At 41.4% G+C, this 20,814-nt stretch overlaps 1 protein-coding gene across 1 annotated transcript in view; it reads left to right on the top strand.

Annotated features, from left to right (window-relative positions):
- Nucleotides 1–3,407: 3,407 nt before the first annotated feature.
- Nucleotides 3,408–20,814, top strand: part of OSBPL8 (oxysterol binding protein like 8) — a 135,660-nt gene continuing 118,253 nt past the window's right edge. Inside the window, exons 1-2 of the mRNA XM_065406921.1 lie at nt 3,408–3,494; nt 16,107–16,215. Coding sequence (XP_065262993.1) covers nt 16,174–16,215 — 42 coding nt within the window. The 5' untranslated portion in view covers nt 3,408–3,494; nt 16,107–16,173. The remainder of the gene's footprint in view (nt 3,495–16,106; nt 16,216–20,814) is intronic.

Genomic DNA, 20,814 nt, shown 5'->3' with positions numbered 1-20,814 from the left:
CTCTGGTACTTCATCCTTTTCACGTCAGAATTCTGTTTGGGATAGTCCTTTTTTGGAGGGGGAGGGGCAAGGAAGAAAGGCAGGGTTAGAAGGGTCTTGGGAATAAAAGGGGCATATGAACTCAGTGTCACTAAGGGCAGTAATTACTGTGGTGGCTGATATCCACATTACCCTCCTTCTGTCCGTGGTCTGCGTCCTTACCAGGAGCGCTTTCACCAAATGAAGAGGGGCAGTGTGGGGGCTAACAGCTGTGGCTTTCAGCTTCGTGCAGCTCCCCGCTGGGAGCCCAGTTGGCCTCTGGGCTTCTCACCTTCCTGCTCCCAGCTGCCCAGGGCTTCTTGTCTCCGGAGGGGAGATCTGCGCCAGAATCTAGTCGGCTGCCATGCCTGGCTCCTACCCAGCCTGGAGAAGCTGGGAACAGTCATTAGAGGGGAAGTCTGGCTTCACCCCTGTAGCCCTTGACTGAAGCATATGCAGTCAGTCTAGTGTTGCATAGGAGCTGAGAGGCTCAGGCATGCTTAGTGAGGCTATATCTTCAGCAATTTTAGCTGTTAAGCTTTAACAAGTCTCTACTGAGCATGTGTAAACTTGTAACTTGGGCAGATTTTCACAGGTTTGGCAAATGGACCATCACTGACATAAAGGTAAAATTTGAAGTCCTTGCTCCAAAGAATGTTGGCAGTGCTATATTTTTTTAAAGAACCGGTCACTAGAACTTTAACACTTACGTGTATTTTTTTCTCTAGCCTGTGTTCTTGGAAATGGCTGAACTATTTTGGCTGAGTTTTTTTTTGCCAAACCAATTCTGCCTGAGCCAAATAAGCTGGCATAGAAAAATTCAGCCTGAATGGTTAGAGTTTGTCAAACTTATAAGCAGCTGAAAACAGGGTCTTACAATGGGAGGTGTGGGGCAACCTTAATAGGTGGTGCTACCAGCTCCATCTACAATATGCTTTGTATTACCCAGAATGCTGACGGTATTAATTGACTCTGTTCTAGTTTGGTTTACTCCCCACTGTTCCATTTCTAGTATAGATTTACTTCTGATATTTGAGCTTTCCTCCCAACCACCCTTCTTTTAAAAGCTACTTTGGCAACTCCTAATTCCTTGTCACGTTTTAGGTTGATAAATCACACCGTAAACATTATAGAAACTAAATTTAACTAGTAGAAGATACTTTACCTAAAAGTACAGATTTTATTTCTGCATTTGGTTATGATATCTTGGGTTTCCAGATCTTCACATTTTGGGTTTTTAATATTGCTTTATGTTGCACCTAGCTTGTTAGATACAATTTTCCAAAATTTGCTGACTCAGAATATAATCTTGTACTGAAGTATCCCATGAACTTGTTAATTATGTTGACCTCAGGTAGTTTGTGGTTACCAGCCATCTCTATTATTCATGTTATAGTTCTTATCTTTAAGTAGTAGTTTCAGGAAGACTTCTCCTGTGGTTGTATTCTTTACTTTCTGGATATAAAATTGCCTCTTTCATAATGTAGAAAACCCACTGATCCATTTTTAGCTGCATATTTTACCAAGTAGCTGTCTGAGTTTGAGCTGCTTGAGAGTTTGTACAGAAACTTTTCATGACATCTTATTTCAGTCTTGGAGAAGAGGGTATGGGGTCTGTTGCAGTTCCCCTTTATTTATTTATTTATTCTTTGTGTTCAGCCTCAAGTTTTAGCACCCATCATATTAACATATGTTAACTACAAAATTATCACACCAAGTGCAGTGCACTCTAGTACCTTTTGAAATCCTTTGATGGGAGGCTCTGGAATTTCTAATACTAATGAATTAGCCTTACAAGCTACTCTTGTCCAGTAAATCATAATTGATGTGGCCCTCAGAGTAGTCTTGAGAAGAAAAATCAGTTAATCAGTTTAACATTAATCTGTTACCAGTTGTATGAATCTATTCCTGTAAAAAGCTAAGCTTGTGGATGAAATCAGCAAACTTTTGTAACGTACATTTGCTGAGAGCACTTGGGAAATGCAGTATTGACTATTCTCACTATTTTATCATAATCTCTGAAAGTTTAGTAGTTTTTTTTTTCTTAGTGCCAACTCCTGTAGCAGGTTAATTACATGGGGCTGCTTTTATTTTAAGGAAAGTTGGTTTGTTTCTTGTCCTTGAGCTTTTTGAGAAAAGCTTGAAAATGTGAACTCTAAAGGCTTAAGAACCAGAATGCCAATAAGAATGCAAAACTTAATTTTTTTTTTTAATCCAACTCTTGAATGCATATGGTGTCAGTACTGAAACTGGCACATCTTAAGTGACTCGAGGATGTTTAACAGAAGCTACTAAAATTAGACGTTTTAAAACCAGCAGGTCCAGATAAATTGCATCCAACAGTTTAAAAGAGCTGGCTGAGAAGCTCAGTGGACTGTTAGTTGTGGTGGGTTTTTTTGTTTTTTGTTTTAATTTCCAATAACTTTTAGAACACTGGAAAAATTCCAGAAGACTAGAAGGAAGGTAATCTGGCGCCATTTATTTAAAAAGGGTAAATGGGATAATCATAGGGCTGTCAGCCTGACATCCATGATAATGGAATGGCTGATATGGGCCTTGATTAATCAAGAATTAAAAGTGGCATTAGTTATATTATCCAATCAACATAGACTTATGGAAAATAGATCTCGTCAAACTAACTTGACATCTTTCTTTGGATGAGATGACAAGTTTGATGAAGGTCATTGTGGATGTAATATACATAGACCTCAGTAAGGCATTTGACTTGGTACTGAAGGATGTTTAGATTAAAAACTATAATACAAAATCAATGTGACATGTTAAATGGATTAAAAACTGAATAACAGACCAGATCTCAGAGTGATTGTAAACAGGGAATCATCAAACAGGTGTATTTCTAGTAGTGTCCCAGAGGGATAGGTTCTTGGCCCAATGCTATTTAATGACATGGAAGAAAACATATAATATCATTTCTGATGATAACATTTGCAGATGATACAAAGCTTGGGGGAGTGGTGGCTGGAGGGAGGGACTCTTTGTGTGCAGGCTTACATATCAAGATTGATATTGAACAGTTTATTTGTGCTGGTAAGTCTACTAGACTTTGTCTTTATCTCTCCTATTCTCCAAGATTGAAATAAAGTGATCCTGAACATTTCTGTACAAAAAGCAGACATTTGCTTGCTAAAATATGCAGCTAAAAATGGATCAGTGGGCTTTCTAAGTTGCAAAAGAGACTTTTTTTTTTTTTTTTAAATTCAGAAAATAAAGAATACAACTACAGGAGAAGTCATCCTGAACCTACTTCTTACAAGATAAAAACAAAAACATGAATAATAGAGATGGCTGGCAACCACAAGCTGCCTGAGGTCAATGTAATCAGGAAGAAGTTCATGGAATATATCAGTGCAAGATTATATTTCAAGTCAGCAAATTTTGGAAAGTGGAATCTAGCAAACTACGTGCAGTAGAACACAGTATTTAACTCCAAAACTGTGAAGAGCTGAAAACTCAAGGTATCCTAATCAATTGTAGAAATAATGTATTAGATTTAAATATGAAGGCCAGATCCTAACTGTCTTAAAGCAGACTTCGTTTTCTCTATCTCCTCATTAACAAAGCAGCAGAACTCCTTTTGAACTCAGACCATGCTCTATGAAGTCTCACAAGTGCCCTTTTGTTTGTTCTTAAATCTGCAAAAACCATGAGAAAATTTAATGTGTCACTATTCAAAAGTTATTCTGGGCCCTAATTAAACTTATACTGCAGAGGTAGAGCTGGGGTGATGCGCCTTTCCTGTGAATTAGACACTTTCATTTGAGAAGGGGTTTGGATTGGCAGGAAAGCCCATGCACTTGCCAAAAAAACTGCATAAGACAGCTCCCAGAAATAGGTTTGGAGGCTGAGACCTTTGGTCTTGCCTTTTAAGTGGACTTGGTAGTCCTGGCATGCTTTAAGTCGTACATCCAAAGGGGGGAAGGCCTTCAATAGGTTTGGATGATATTGGCTGCCGCATTGTTCCTCCTTCAAGCAGCCTGTCCTGATAGAAATGTAGGAGATCTTGCTTAAAGTAAAAGTTTAATAAAGTAGCAGGTTTCAGAGTAGCAGCCGTGTTAGTCTGTATCCGCAAAAATAACAGGAGTACTTGTGGCACCTTAGAGACTAACAAATTTATTAGAGCATAAGCTTTCGTGGGCTACAACCCACTTCTTCGGATGCATCCGAAGAAGTGGGTTGTAGCCCACGAAAGCTTATGCTCTAATAAATTTGTTAGTCTCTAAGGTGCCACAAGTACTCCTGTTATTTTTAATAAAGTAGCAGCCACTTAACCAAAAGATCATAGTGTTTTTCTGCACTTGTTGGTTACCTGCCATTTGCAAAGGACTGAGTGAATTTTCTAGACCATGCAGGGCTGGATTAACCTTTTATGATCCCCGGTGCCAAACATATTTGTGGGCCCCCATGTAGTCATTGTAGGGCCCCCATGTAGTCCGAGTGTGGGCCTGGTGTGGCAGTGCCATTGGTGCTATAGTATACCTGGTACTGAATCTCAAAGACATTTTTCATTTTGATCAGACACCCCTGCATGACTATATGCATTGCCATACACAGCTCCCTCAGCCCCCAGTTTTTCTCATTGAGCTGTATGCCCACTGGGTTTATCAGTGTCCACAGTGAGCAGAACTTTCATAGTGATCAGGGGAAACTCCCCATAGATTTATCTCCTTCCTCATTCAGACCTTCTATAGCCATGTCTCCAGTACCACCCTATGTCACCGTCACTGTATGTGGTTCTGGTCTTCCCCAGGCTGGCGATTTAAAGGGCCTGGGGCTCCCGGCAGCGGCTGGAGCCCCGGGCCCTTTAAATTGCCACCAGAGCCCCTGGGTGGCTGTAGCTACTAGTCTAAGGAGGGGTGGCAATTCCAAGGCTGAGCATGCTTGAACCTTGCAACGGTGGCCCTATGGACTCTAAATCCTCAGCGCTGGCCCTAGGCAGCTGCAGACTCTGCAGTTAGGCACTTCCCTCCTCTAGGCCGTGGCTTTAAGTACCTGAGATGCCCATCACCTGCAGCAGAGGCCACCAATTCCTATGCATCCCTCAGCTAGCACGTAGTCTAGCAGAAAGTGCAGCCTGAATGATTTTGGAGGCTGGAGTTCCAGGGGGTTCCCATCCCTGAGCAGCAGCTCTGCAACAAGCTCACATGGCCCCACTCCACTGTGGGACCAGGACCCTATGAAGACAGTGGAGTTACCCCGTGTATAACCAGTTCTGTCCAAAGCCTGTTGAAGTGAGTGGAAGTCTTTTTATTGTCTTTAATGGGCTGTGTATAGAAGCAAAGGACCCCATTCTAGACTCCAGGAGCAAAGTGCATTCTATGCTGCACTGGTTTACTATTGTAACAGGAAGGTTTTACATTACCTAGTGAATAAGCAACATCTTCTAACTTTTTCTGAGAGGCTTCCCACCCAATTACTAAATGTAAACCTGCTTAGCTTACAAGGGCTGAAAATATCATGTAGTATGGTTACAAAAGCAAGGTACTTCTGAATTCAGTAGGAATTTTGGATGGGCACAGAACACAGACAGGACTGGTATCTGCATGGTTACAAAACTGCAGGTGGCCAGGAGCCCCGGGGCTTGGGCGGCGATTTAAAGCGCCCGTGACTCCGCGGTGGTAGTGGTGGCGGAGCCCCGGGCCCTTTTAAATCACTGCCCGAGCCCTGCTGCTAGAGCTCTGGGGTAGCGGCAGCGAGGCTCCAGCGGTGATTTAAAGGGCCAGAGGCTCCAGGCACCACTACCGCAGCGGAGCCCCGGGCCCTTTAAATCTTAATTTAAAGGGCCCGGGGATTTAAAGGCCCTGCCTCTTCCAGTTGAGGCCCTGCCCCCTGATCAGGACTCCGGCGCACTGTTAAGTCCTTTAAGTTACTTTCACCCTGAAAACAACCTTTCCTGTTTCAACTTCTAATTGGTTTCTTAACTCTGAATACCCTCTACTCATTGAACGGAACGAATTGAATAAACTGAAATGAAAGAAGTATTCTCTCTGCACCTGCAGAAGATACTACTGCTGCCAAAGCTGGTTCAGCACTTCAACAAACTGGTTCCATGTGCTTAGCCCATGACTTCCACCAGTTCAGTGGTTTGGTTTTCTTTAAAAATTAGGAGCAAATATGTACTGCTTAGCATTACCTTTTGTATTTAATATAAAGCATTTAAATTGATTATAATAAATTTTGGCCTTAATTTCAAATTTTAATTTTGAACAGGTTTCCATTTAAAAAAAAATAAACTAGTATTTAATTTAAATTAAATAAAATCTGAATCTTGATTTTTTCCCCCTAAATCTATTTTTATCCACCCTACCCCCTCACACATCCTCATTTGCCTAGATCTTCTCCTAGAAGGGGTATTTGCACTTAGCCCCTCTGACCCAGCACAGCAGTCGTGCACTTCTCCCTCTCCATTCTGTCCTTTTAAAGAACAGAACTACAGAAACGAGTACAAGAAATGTACTTCTCTTTGTGGAAAACCACAGATCAAGGAAATGCGAAGGCAGGTGGTGAAGCTCGAGTGCAGAAGAGAGCATTTTTGTGGGTGCGTGCTGCAACTTGACAAAATAAATTGTGATACATTGTGTTGTTGGATGTTTATATTGTACGCGGGGGGGGGGGGGGGGGGAGCTTATACTAGAAAATTCTTGGTTTTATTATTGCCATGCTGTAGCAGACCCTTAAACTGAAGAGAGAATTCCTCAGTTCAGGTGTTTTAAGCTTGTCATGGGGTCATTTATGGATGTCCTTTCCACAAACTTGGCTTTCCAAGAATCTTGCATTTGCTGTCAAGTCCTGCCAATCTCTGGCTCAGTTCCTTTCCTCAGTTCTCCCTCTGACTTCCTTATATCTGTTATGGGATTTTGTTGAGAACCTATCAATTTTGAACAATTAGAGAGGGAGTGCAGAAATAGAAATGTATATACCTTGTTTTTCTGCTTATTAGTGCAGACTTGGAAAAAAATAGTCTTGTCATGTAAAATGTCTGAATTCCTTAATCTGTACTTTGATTTGTAACTGCTATTCTTACACAAGGATCTACACCTACTCATCTTAGACCAGGGCTAATTTTTTAAAGAGCCCTTTTTGGTGCTTTTTCTTGGCACTGTCTCTTATATACGTCAACCAAGTTATTTCAAATTCTTTCACAGGTTCTACAGAACTGTGTGTGTTGATGATAACCACATTGTGAGAACTATTTCCTGTAGGTAGTATGTTTGTAGTGCTATCATGACTCTCCAGGACTTCAGAATATAAACCTGTTTTGGTAGCTTTTGCTGCATTTCCACCGTTGGTCTGATTCCAGTACAAATAAACTGATTCTTAATTAATCTCCAGCTTCTTTCAGAATGCAGGTATGGATGGTCAACTCTTTTTTTTGCAGCACTAGTCACTGAAGACAAATGTGACTATGCTATTTTAAAGGGGTTCTTGGTTTAGTATTGTAAATTGGTATCAATGTTGAGTAATATTTTTCACTAAGGGCTTGTCTATACTTACCGCGCTGGTTCGGCGGCAGGCAATCGAACTTCTGGGTTCGATTTATCGCGTCTTGTCTGGACGTGATAAATCGAACCCAGAAGTGCTCGCCGTCGACTCCGGTAATCCTGCTCGGCGCGAGGAGTACGCGGAGTCGACGGGGGAGCCTGCCTGCCGCGTCTGGACCGCGGTAAGTTCGAACTAAGGTACGTCGACTTCAGCTACGTTATTCACGTAGCTGAAGTTGCGTACCTTAGTTCGAATTGGGGGGTTAGTGTAGACCAAGCCTAAGAAATGCCTACTCCATATTCTGTGCCTTGAAGATGGTACTCTGTTGGTTTTGTAGGCTAACAGGTATAGCTGGAGACCCCAAAGCTCAACACTCCTAGTCAGATTTGTAATGGTATGTTCTGCAATAATTAACTGATTTGGGACAATGTTAAGATTTTTTTATATATTACACTGTGCAAGCTTCCAAGTGTTTTGAAGATTTACACATTTTTTTTGTATGTATGCATACCATACATACATGTAGCCACCCCCGGACTGCAACCTGGGGACTGTTAAAAATGCCCAGCACCACTACACAAAATAGGCCAGGAAGGACTTTGGGTAAAGCTTACCTGAACTGAAATTTGATAGGATGTTGGGGGTGACGCTCATTCTCCTACAAAAGGGATTGATATTTTAGACCAGTAGTTCTCTGGGCCCACTGGGGGGCCACGAGCAGGTTTCAGGGGGTCCGCCAAGCACGGCTGGCATTAGACTTGCTGGGGCCCAGGACAGAAAGCCGAAGTCCTACCGCCTGGGCCTGAAGCCGAAGCCTGAGCAACTTAGCTTCACAGGGCTGCCTATGGTGTGGCACCCCAGGTAATTGCCCTGTTTGCTACCCCCGAACGCTGGCCCTGGCTTTTATATGCAGAAAAACAGTTATTGAGGCACAGGTGGGCCGTGGAAATTTTAGTGTGAGTGTGTGTGGGGGGCACTCAGAAAGAAAAAGGTTGAGAACCCCTGTTTTAGACTACAGGTGTTATGATCTTATGACTTCAACATTTGAAAGTTTATACGTCCAGCAGTACGCTATTCAACACCATACCAAGGCACATGGTCCCTATGGATTTCCAGGGCGTGTTTTCTCAAGACTACATTCATCAACTGGATTTTTCCCTGATAACGCCTGTCAAACTACTGATTTGGTGGATCTCCTGTTTCGCTACAATAATGAGACAAGACTAAATTTCAGTTGGACTGTTTAATTATACAAACCTGCATTATTGCAATCAGAATTTTTAGGTTTGCATGAACATTTATTTCGTTCTGATAAAATGTAACAGTGAAACAAAGAGCAATAGTATGTGAATCTTCAATACAAAATTAGTGAATTCAGAATTTAAGCCAATTGAGCAATGTGGTTTTATAAATGTCACTGGTATTAGACTTTATTTAATATTTATATTTCCATAGTGCGCTAGTGTACCATTGTGCTAGATGCTGTCCAGATTCACATCAAGATATAATCTCTGCTCCAAAGAGCCTGCAGTCTAAGAAGGAAAGTGACCTACTGTGGGGGGAGGACAGAAAAGAAGGATGCTACAACAAATCCACCCAACACAATTTTTTTGCACAAGCTTCTAAAATTATAAACCGACTGCCAACTATTCCCAGCTGTCTCTCAACCTAACTCTTCTTAACTAAGGAGTAGGGGAGTGTGGGAGGTGGTATAATATCCTAAATCATTAACAGTGTATGCAGGGTCATAAAATCAGGTCTTGGCAGTTTACTTATTCTGACTAGTAAAAATATAGTGTATTGCTTTTTGTCTAAGGTAAATTTGTTAACGATGTGAAATTGCAATCTGTGCTTTTAGAAACCAAATGATTTCTACATAGCAAAATCTTGAGTGGTGTCACTATGCAGTATTCTTTTGTTAGCCTTTATCTTTCTGAGACCTTATTTCATCAGCAACAGTTTGGTGTACCCATATTTCATTGCTTGTATGTTTTGAAGACTAAAAACAATAAACAAACTCCTTAAAATGTAAAGGAGGCATTCTAGGGTTGAAATTTATATGCAGGGTTCTATGTGTAATGTGATTACGCAGCTGGCAAATTTTCTCTTTCTTGTAAAATTGGGCTAAATGAAAGCTTAGGATTTTGTAGCATAAGTCTATAGCCCTTGCAGTTGTGAAGGTAACCCAACGGTGCACAGTGTAAACCAATGCTGTGATACTTGCAGATAGCTTGGAACAGTAGGTCTGGGTGTCGTGAACAGAGCTACTTATCTCCATTGGATATTGGCTCCAAATCCTAACCAAGGATACTTTAAACATTGACATAGCTTCTCTGATCTTGGCAGAAATGTCAGGCTAATACTTCACCATTGTTGGATGTAAGCTAGTTGCTGTCTGGGTCTTGCTGGTGTGGAGAAGGAAGAATTCTCTATCCCGTTTTGCATAGGAGTGGAACAAATGATGCATCGCTTCTCCCCATGGTACCAAATTCCAAATGCCTTTTGATTCCCAGAAAACAAAACCACCACCTACATCTTTCTGGCTGTCCAAAGCCCCATCTGCCAAAACCTCAGTCTTCCCACTTAAAGCCTCTGCAATGCTGTTGTGTATTTTAATACAGAAATGACAATTGGGGGAGGTGGGGTAGTGTAGTGCAAAATGAAATTAAACTTGCATTTAATATTAACAAGAAAAACTACATATTGCACCATACTGGAAAGGAGCAGCAGCAGTGGGAGAGGACCTATAGGAACAGTGTCACCTAATGTAGAGGTCCCTGACACACACAACACAGGTCTAAATTACATTAAGTCAATACAGATATCTGCCAGTCCCACAGTTTCCTATTACACCCTAGTAACTTGAGGGAAATTGGAGAGTCCAACTGTAACTGAGATGTGTTGGGCTCCTGACCAAATAGTCACAACTAACTGTGGCAGTTTTCAGTTTAATAGTTTTCAGAATAATAGTTGCACCTCTTTGGAGTCTGCGAATGCAAATTTTACTTATACAAGAAATAATTCAAATGTTCCTTATAACCGAAATAACAAACTTTTTTTTACCTAATAGTTAATATTTAATAGTCCCTTCCATAAGGACCTCACTGTCATTGTGATTAGCAAGCAGGTCATCCCCAAAAGGGTACTGAAAATGCTGTTTACCTTGTGTGCTTGTTAGGTTGGTCAAAATACCTGCCAATTTCCTTAAAGAATAACTTACTAAATGTCATGTTTTTCAATAAAGTGTAAATTCATTCTAGCCTCATTGGAGAGCAGAGTCCTAAATATAGAAATTTGCCCGTGTTGAACTATTCCTTCCCTTAACTACCATCTTCAGTGTGACTATCAGTGCACCTTAAGTGATAGTTACTTCTAACATGAAGGAAGGGTGTATGCATTACAAACCAAATTAATATTTGTTTCAATTGTACTGTCATAGTTACAGGACTGGTTGCACTTACCGCTTTTCTGGTCCTTCAGATGTTACATATCATGCCTTTACTTATCCTGTGGTGGGATTTTGCAATTCTCTCACTCTAGAAAAACAACAAGGAGTCCAGTGGCACCTTAAAGACTAACAGATTTATTTGGGCATAAGCTTTCGTGGGTAAAAAACCCACTTCTTCAGATGCATGGAGTGAAAATTACAGATGCAGGCATAAATATACTGACCTGTTAGTCTTTAAGGTGCCACTGGACTCCTCGTTGTTTCTGTGGATACAGACTAACATGGCAATTCTTCTGATACTTCTCACTCTAGACTGATCCCTAGGCTACAACTGTTCTTATGCTGTATGTTTGAGTTTGGGCACCTCTGGCTCTTCCCTTGAGGAGTCTCACTAGTGGTATACAGTGATCAGACAGTCTTCTTAAAACAGAACTATTGAGGTAATAGCAAAGCTTTTAGAGAGGATTTTAAGAGTCTGTGTGCATGTTTCTTACCTAAAGGCTTATCCCCTGCTGGTGACCTAGGCAGGCCCAACTTCTTCAGACATCTCCAACAGGCTTCCTATGTCTTAGACTGGTTCCTCCGAAACACCTACCATCATTCTCTTGAGAGAGGGTCCCTTTTTAAAACTGAGAACACTCTTTTTTGTTCTTTTGCATTCCTGGGCTTTGGCCATTCTGGTCAAAACCAGTTGTGTAGGTTGGCTGGAGCCAGAGTAAAATCATCAAAGCTAATAGATGTGGCATTGTCCCTTAACAATTCTGAAGTGTTTGAGAAGTGGCTATCCTGAGCCATTATTTTCCTTCCTGCTTGTTTTTCCCAATAGCCTCCTATTAAATTTATATAGTCACACAATGAACACCTCAATTGCCAGGCCAAAATATAGTATACATAAATTACAAAGCAGCTCCAAGTCTGTGGTGTATCCACAGATTATGAACACATTTTATTTAAAATATACAAAGATATACTTGTGAGCCAGAAAATCTTGGATCTCTCTTCCTTGCACTTCTACAGACTTGCTGTATGTGACATTGGCCAAGGCACTTAACCTGTGCCTCTCTGTAGAATGTATATTTATATATTTCACATGGTGGCTGAGGTTTAAATCATTGAACTTTTAAAATATTTTGAGCTTCTTGGGGCAAAACAGAGTAAATTATATTTTTAAATATGCAGCATTGTTGTACCCAGGATGGTCCCAGGATATTAGAGAGACAAGGTGGGTCAGGTAATGTCTTTTACTGGACCAACTTCTGTGGATCAGAGAGACAAGCTTCTTGAGGTTACATCGACCTCTTCTTCAGGTCTGGGAAAAGTATTTTTAAATAAGCATTTTGAAACCAAATCCTACAGAAGACCTCCTGTGGACCCAAAATAAGTGGTAGGTGCAAAATTTGAAAGTTTCAAACTATTATTTTTTATATAACAGTGGCCTGCTATGTGAGACCACTGTTGGGCCAAGCAGCATTTTTGAAGGGTAAAGAAAATAGTTGATGTGCTATACAGTCGGGGAGTTCTGATGACATTTCAGTAAATTTGAGTAAAATCAGAATCCCTTTATTGTCTTCATTACCGTATCCATCTCAGTAAATGTAGACTGCCCTCCCTTTTCTCCAAGGAGCTCTGAGTGGAATTTTCCTAATAGTAATCAAAAGAATCTCTCTTGAAAATCATATTTTATATCTACTGCTGTCGCAAGTAACTCCAAAAAGGACTGTAATAGGTTGCCAGCTCTCATTGTTGTCTCTGGTTTTGCTATACTTGATTATGTGACAAGCTGTTTATATTAATATATTGTTCTCATGGTTGTGGAGTAAAGCTTGAAAATGTGACCCAACTGCACCCTAAAGAATCAAAAGCCAGAGGCAAATGACTCAAAGTATATTTTTTTAAAAATCTCATAACTCCTAAGCAAATCTCATGATTTGTCCGTGTATGTTGTGACTTAGAATTTTTGAATGTTCAGTGGTTTGCCATACTGATATAACTGAAAGACTAGAAGAAGAAGAAACTTTTACAGTATTTTCAGTTTGTTGACTGTGTGCATTTGACAACACCTAGTGTATAATCACTTGCATTGTTTGTTGGTCAACTTCTGGCCTTGCTTCCTACATCAAAATCCTGAGGGGCAGCAGAGGGAAGAGGATATACTATCCCAGGCCTAGCTGCCTCTGCTCCCCAGACTTCCCATGATCCTGCTTCCTGGGACCCATGGAGGAGTCTCCAAAGGTTTACAGGAGAGCTCTCCCCTACAACTGCCCCCAACACATACCCTACCTGTATCAGTTGCCTGGGACCCATGGGGTAGCTACAGCCAGACAGGGCAGTGCGCAGCCAAGAAGAATGTTTCAGACCCAGGGACTCCTCTGCAGATCTCAGGGAGCAGATAAAGTTGGTGGGTGTTGGAGAATTTACTGCTGCTGCTGTTAGTGCCTCTATAGAGGAAGAGGCCTGGAAGATAGTGGGTGCACAGAGGAGAGAAGAGGATGAGAACATAATTGTTGTGTGCTAAAGTCTGGTCTCTCACTCGCTGAAAAACACATATAAAGATAAGTCTAAAGTTTTGCTTTAAAAAGAATACTGTACATTCTGAGTCAGACATCCACTATTGTTGGATAACTAAATATTTTTACAAATTTATGAATGTGAAAAGACTGCTTTAAACATGTATGTAATCTGGAAATTGATTTTTTTTGTATCACTTTAAACATTTTAGTGTTTTAGCAAATTAAATATCTTCAGATAGCTTAGTACTGATGAATAACACAATAACAGCATAAAATGGTAGCTGGAGATAGAGATAAAAATGGTAAAGAACAAAATTGTCTTGTTTCTAAGGAGTTGTTGGGGGGGGGGGGGAATGGCAATTTTTCAAAAATGAATTTTTGGTATTTTGTTAATCTGAATTCCCTGTACACTGTGTATAAGAGAGCTTTGGCACAGATGTAACTTCTGGAACTGAAGCTGCTGAAAGATGCTTCATTTGTCAATGAATTGTTTTTCACCCCAAGTAACTTAAGATGAGTTTTTACTTTTATTTGTTAATTTTTAAAAAATAACTTTTTGCCTTCTGCACCACCTTGAGTTGACTCCTTGTGACCTTTCTGTGTGTTGGGAAATAGGACCAGTGTGTCTTTTAAAGGAAAAGTTTTTAGCCAAGTACGATGTATAGATTTTCAATACTTCAAACAATAACATCAAAACATGAAGCTGCCACACTGTCTTGAGTAATCCAGCTATATGGCATGTCACTGCACCACTTTTGTAAGATCAGCTTCAATCCTGTGATCCTCTAATAAAGAGCATTAGTCTTGCAATTTCTAGCTACAATAGAAGATATAAGAGTGCAATGCAACAGTAACCCATGCCTTCATTACTTTTAACATGTTCTCTGATTTTAATATTGCAATGGATTTATTAAAATAACTGTTAGTTTTGTACACGATTCCTTTAGGAATTTTAACTAATGCATACTGTAGTTATATAACTTTAAAACAAAAAAACTTTACGGAATGTTCTGATACTGCCTAACAATTGTTCATGGTGGAATTTCTGTCCTTGTGTATGGACGTACTGATACTGTCTCAAATTACATGATCTTGTATGCTATCTCTCTCCCTCACACCTGGCCTCAATTTCTTGTGTACATTAAACAGTGAATGGGGGTCCAGAGCAGTGTTCCCTCTAGTTTTTTTCCACCCATGTGCGGAATGAATTTTATGTGCACCAATATGGAGGTGGTGTGTGACATGTCACCTCCATATTGGTGCACATAACAAAATTCATTTGGTGGGGGTGGGGCTGAGGGGTTTGGAGTGTGGGAGGAGGCTCAGGCCTGAGGCAGAGGGTTGGGTGCAAGGGTGTGAGGGCTCTGACTAGGGGTGCGGACTCTGGGGTGGGGCTGGGGATGAGGGTTTGGGGTGCAGGAGGGTGCTCTGGGGCTATGGCAGGGAGAGAACTCTTCCCAGCTCGCACTCTCTCTCCTCCCCGCCCCCGCAGCAGCACCTGGGCTGGGGGGGAGAGGCGCCTCTCTCCGCCATGGCAGCACCTGGCCTGGGGCTGCAGGATAGGCACCCCTTTCGCGGCCCCAGGAGGTCCAGGCCCGGGCCGTGCCTAGGCCGGGAAAGGGGTGCCCGGGCCGTGCCTGGGGCCGGGTTGCACTGCGCCTGGGGCTGGGTTGGCGGAGGGGCACCCCGACCGCGGCAGGTCACCCCGGCTGCGGCAGGTCACCAGGTGGGTTCCCTGAGCGCCTGCGCAGAGCTAAATAGGGTGCTGCATGGCTCCATGGCCGTGCAGCTTACAGGGAACTTAGGTCCAGAGTAATTCATGTCTGTTTTTGAGGGTTTTATACTGTGGTGTGAACAAGCCTGGTATCTTAGCACCCTTTCCTTGTTCCATACAAAAGATTGCATCATATATAGAGAATAAGGCAGTGGTCCTGAGGAAGGGGGTGGAATGATCCTGTGTGTCTTTTGACTGGAACCTAAAAAACATGGATCCAGTCCCCAGCTTGTCCAGAAATGGCACCATAAGTGGCAAAGTCACTTAGTCTCTGTGCCTCGGGTCTGTTTAGGCTACTGCTTAAACTGTAGTGGAGATCTTAAAAATTCATAAAAATTTCTGACTAAATTGAGTGCTACAGAAAAGCTTGTAAAAGAAAACCATTCCTTGTTCACTGTAGGGATTGGATGTTCAGTAATTGAGGCCTGGAGCTACACATTGAACTAAGAGGATGTAAAAAGATACAGAAGAATCTGGTTTTTGCTTACTGACTGTTGTTTATTCACTGGCCTTTGTCAGCTCTATGCCTTGAACGAGTGTGATCCTGTGGGGAAAATGACATGTTATATTTTAAGACTATCACAATGCATGTGCAAGATAGGCCAACCTTAATGTGATCATTTCTTGAGTTTTGGGCGCTTCACTTTGCAACCTTAATTTTCCTTTAATGTAGGCCCTTTGTACAGGTAGTGTGTGGAATCTTTGAGGACACATGATATAAATGGCATATGGTAGCAGTTAAGCCATTATTTTTGTTGAGCACTGCTCTAGTGTATTATTGTTAAAGAACACTAATGATATCTGGTTGCAGTGTTAATTAATTTCAGCCACTGATGATTGATTTGTTTTCTTCCAGGATATGCAGGTTTGCAGCATGGAGGAACTCTAATTGAAAGAAATACTGAGACAAGGCCCCTTTCAACATGGAGACTGTTTTATTTGAAGGGGAACCCGACAGAACTTCGGTGAGTAACGTCAATGTGATTGAATGTATTCAAATTAAATAAACATGGAGGTTTTTTTAGGATCATTGATCTTGAGTTTGTATCTTAAATTTTGGGTACTGTTTGGTCAGTGCGTGTTAAAAGTAAATTTTATATCCTATCAGCAGGGGTAAAATGTACCAACACTTGTTAAGCAGGGCCTGCCTGGTAACCTTGTAGTAGTACATTTCATTACCATGGAAGAAATGTTTGATTCCTGGACTTGGTACTCACTATTGGGGGGGTAAGGTAGTAGAGGGCATTCCTGTCAGTCTTGCTGATCAGCATATGAGCAGGGCAGACTAGCTTTCTTTTTCCAGTCAGTGATTGGTAACTGAAGTGCTGCTTCATGAGATAAGGGGTAGGAGGAATGGTAGGGATTCCGAGGACTTTTTCAAGGACAATGAGTACTTTCCATCGAGGATTGTAAGCTCTCTGGGGCAGGGACCATGTCAACTTCCATACTGCACCTAGGACTGTGGGGCCCTAATCCCGATGGAGGTCTGTAGGTGCTACCGTATTTAAACAACTATGTTAACATACTAAATAAAATAGTGAAGATGATGAACTGCTGAAGCCTTTATATATGAGCAGGCTTGGAAGAACTAGATTTTTATTGGTAAATGTTGAACATTGATTTCACCATACAAACACTAACAGACAAAAAAAATCTTTCCATCGCTTCTGATGATAAATTTACAGATAGGCAAAGTAAGAAAAATGCTGTTTGATAACTCATTAGAATTTGATTTACAGATATTTACTTTGTATATTTTGACATGTGATGTTGACAACTTGAATATTTAAAGGTATAAAACTTTTAATTTTTTGAATGTCAACATCTACTATCATTAAATAATCATCTTACACCTCCCACGACTGAAAATTGAAATAGATAAAAATCAGAAAAATGCTGAAACCATAATTTTGCGTTACTGTGAAAATTTAAATCAATAAAAATAACTTAAAATATTATCGTTTAAGATTACAGAAAAAAAAATCATCGAAGCTTATATGTGAGGTTTTCATGACACAAGATGCACTAATGTTTTTTTGTGGGGTGGTTTATTATATCTAGGGGAAAGATATAGCTTTTGAACTTCTTCCCCCCACATAGACAATTCTTTAAAAGATTGTCATTTACTTGGTAAAGACTCCAATACTCAATGAATTTCCATGAGGGCCTGTTACATACAGAATGGTCCAGTGGGATGTGACTTTTTTCTCCTGAAGTCATTTTTTGAGCTAATCACCTCCCTTCAAAAACAAAGTAAAACTCATTTAGAATTTTTCCTTTCTTTAGTGAGAATAAAGGAATGCTTAAATTAATTCAAGAATATTTTTTTTTTTTACTTGATACAATTTTTTGGTCACCCATAAAAGCAAAAAGAAAATCTTACAGCAGTATTTGGGCCATAAAAATAAGTAATCAAAAGCAGCTGTTTTTCCAGGACATAATCAATAATATGGAAAATGTGTTTCTATCTGGAGATGAGTATAAAGTGAGCTACTTTACAGCCTGCAACAATGTTGGATCGCTCTTTGCTCATTCAGAATTACAACGAGGAGGTTGGTGGCACCTTGAAGACTAACAGATATATTTGGGCATAAGCTTTGTGGATAAAAAACCCACTTCTTCAAATGCATGTGGATACAGACTAACACGGCTACCCCTCTGATACTTGACATAATTCAGAATTGAACTTCTCCCTGGGAGAGGGTACTCTCCTTTCCAAGGCCTTTGTTCACACCTTGTACGTCAAATGTCAACCACAATGTAGGGCCCGATTGAAGAAACTCCCTGCTCCTCCTCCTCCTGTGGTCATGGTACCTTAGTTGCAATGATGAGAATCCTGCACCTTTCCTCTGTTATCAATATTTAGCAAATATAGAGATAAAGGTAAATTGGGAGGAATGCAGACAACTTTAAGTGTGTGGTGTTGGACCTCCTTGACATGCTTTAAAAATGAGATCTATAGAGTAGGTTTTTCTAAGTTCGTTAAGGCTACAGATACACTATCCTGCGGTTTGGACTGTGGGGGTGTGAAGAGCAGTGCACGCCAAAGTGTTGTGCTGTAATTCCCCCAGGCGGACCCTGTGGGCACGAACTAAAAGTTTCCTGGTTTGTGTTAATGTAGTCCTGTTTGAATAGGACGACGTTAATCTGAACTAGGAACTTTTTAGTTCGTGCTCACTCGGATCACCTGGGAGAATTACAGTGCAGCACTTCGGTGCGCACTACTATTCACACTTCCAATGTCTGAACTGCAGGGCAGAGTGGGCAAGCCATAAATCTAAAACGTTGTGAATTCTCCTCAGAACTGATGTTAATGTTAAGTACTTTTTTCCACTGTTCAGCATTGCTTGCCAGATTAATACTTACAGTAGTAATTAAGTTTGACAAATGTGTACCTTGATTATAGGCAGAATGTGAAGTATCATTTAATGTTTCTATTTTATACCACAGCTATTGTGTTAGAAGTGTTTTTCAAACTGTAAGCACAATTAAAAGTTTCTCTTTTGGGGCCAAAACCTTATCTAAGTACAGTATCTAATTTTCTTAGACTACTACACATTTTAGTTTAACTTTGCTTAAAGTATTTGAAAATCAATACAGAAATATTACTACTGTATTTAGGATCAGTACAATATTTCAGTTCCTTCTTTGTTTTGAAAATCCTTTGTGCACAAATACCCAGCGTCTTACAGGTTTTGTATTTTTGAGTATGAATAGGGTTGCCAACCCTCCCAGATTGGCCGTGAGTCTCCTGGAATTGGGCTCAATCTCCAGGAGGCTATTGAAGCCAATCCAGGATATTATAGGCCACTAAAAGTCTGGCGGCGCAGTGGGGCTAAGGCAGGCTCCCTGCCTGCCCTGGCGCTCCACACGATTCCCAGAAGTGATTAGCATATCTAGTTAGGCACAGGGGCGTCCACGGCATCTCCACATGCTGCCCCTTCCCCGACTGCCAACTCTGCAGCTCCCCTTGGCTGGGAACAGCGGCCAATGGGAGCTGCGGGGTCAGTACCTGCAGGCAGGGGAAGCACACGGAGCCGACTGGCTGCCCCTGAGCCTAGGAGCTGGACATGCTGGGCACTTCCCAGGAGCTGCCCAAGGTAAGTGCCGCCCGGCCAGAGCCCGCACCTTGCACGCCCTCCTGCACACACCCCAACCCTCTGCCCCAGCCCTGAGCCACCTTCCACACCCAAACCCTTCCAGAGCCCGCACCTCAACCCCCTACCCCAAGCTCAGCCTGGACCCCCTCCCACACCTCTTCAGCACTCCAACCTCCTGCCCTAGCCCAGTGAAAGTGAGTGAGGGTGGGGGAGAGCGAATGATAGAGGGAGGAGGAGATGGAGTGAGTGGGGGTGGGGCAATGGTGTTTGGGTTTGTGTGATTTGATTAGACAGTATGAATAATATGGCAAGCAAGTGTGGATAGCCTAAACTTGAATTTATCCCCTAGAGCCCCAAAAGACAGGAAACTTGCTGAAGTATGCAGGATAGCTGTGTAATATTGAAGGGTTTGAGTAGTGGGAGCCAGAAGTAATAAGGGCCTTTAAAAAAAAATTCCTTCACTTAAACTTGTGTGCTGTGACCTGGTTGCTTTTGTTCTAGTACTGGGGAAAATAAATTATGACTTAAATTTTCTGTTGCCTGAGTCGCATAGTACTGTATTCCCCTTCTTCAGATTGGAGAGAATTCTGACTCTGTACAGAAGCCCTTGACTGCCATGGTGCTCTAAATTATAAGAGCTGATACAGGCTGAACTGCTGAGCTTTTCATAGGCTTTTGTAGATTTCTGTGACTTTCATATTTCTTGAAATCTGTGGGTTACTCACAGGATCCAGGCTCAGGCTGGCCTTCAACTGATGCATGTATTGACTAGGATTCTGTTCATTCATATTGGGATGTATTCTAGAGCAGAAGTTCCCAAATGGGGTCCATAGGCCACTTACTGGCAGTCAGCAGAGATCTGTCTGGTTTACATTGTGCTGGCTATTCTTATTTAAGCTGAGAAAAGAACAGGTGACAGGGGGCTAAAATCATACAAGAACATAAGCATGCAGTGTGATTCCTTTTCTTCAAAAAACGAACCATTATTGGGGTAAAGATGACCAAAAAATACTGCCTAATACTATTTTCCTGCCTAAGCAATAGCTGTAGTTACCACAGAGGGAAGTGATCAGTGTGATCACAAATGTGAGTGGGAAAGTAGCTCATGACTCAATTTCTTTTAATATTTAGTGTATACTGTATATACACTAAATATGGTGGTGTGCCTTCAGAAGTTGGAGCAGATTGAGGCCCTATTGTGCTAAGCGCTTCACATACCTCTAATAAGACAGTATCTGCCCTGAAGAGCATACAAACTAAATAGACACAGGGTGGGGAAAAGAAGTATTATTCACATTTTACATATAGAAGAACTGAGGCACGGATGACTTGTTCAGGGTCATCCCCTTCCTCTTTCTTTCTCTCCTTGTAGTTTTTTTTCTTGTAGAGCCATAGGTTCATTATTGCAACTATGCAACAACTGCAGCATAATATAATATTCTCCAGGTCACATGCAGATATTGT

The sequence above is a fragment of the Emys orbicularis genome, chromosome 1 (assembly GCF_028017835.1).
Source record: "Emys orbicularis isolate rEmyOrb1 chromosome 1, rEmyOrb1.hap1, whole genome shotgun sequence".
NCBI classification, from domain to species: Eukaryota; Metazoa; Chordata; order Testudines; family Emydidae; genus Emys; species Emys orbicularis.
Note: the sequence above shows the minus strand (reverse complement) of the source record. Positions and strands in the feature narration are given on the sequence as shown.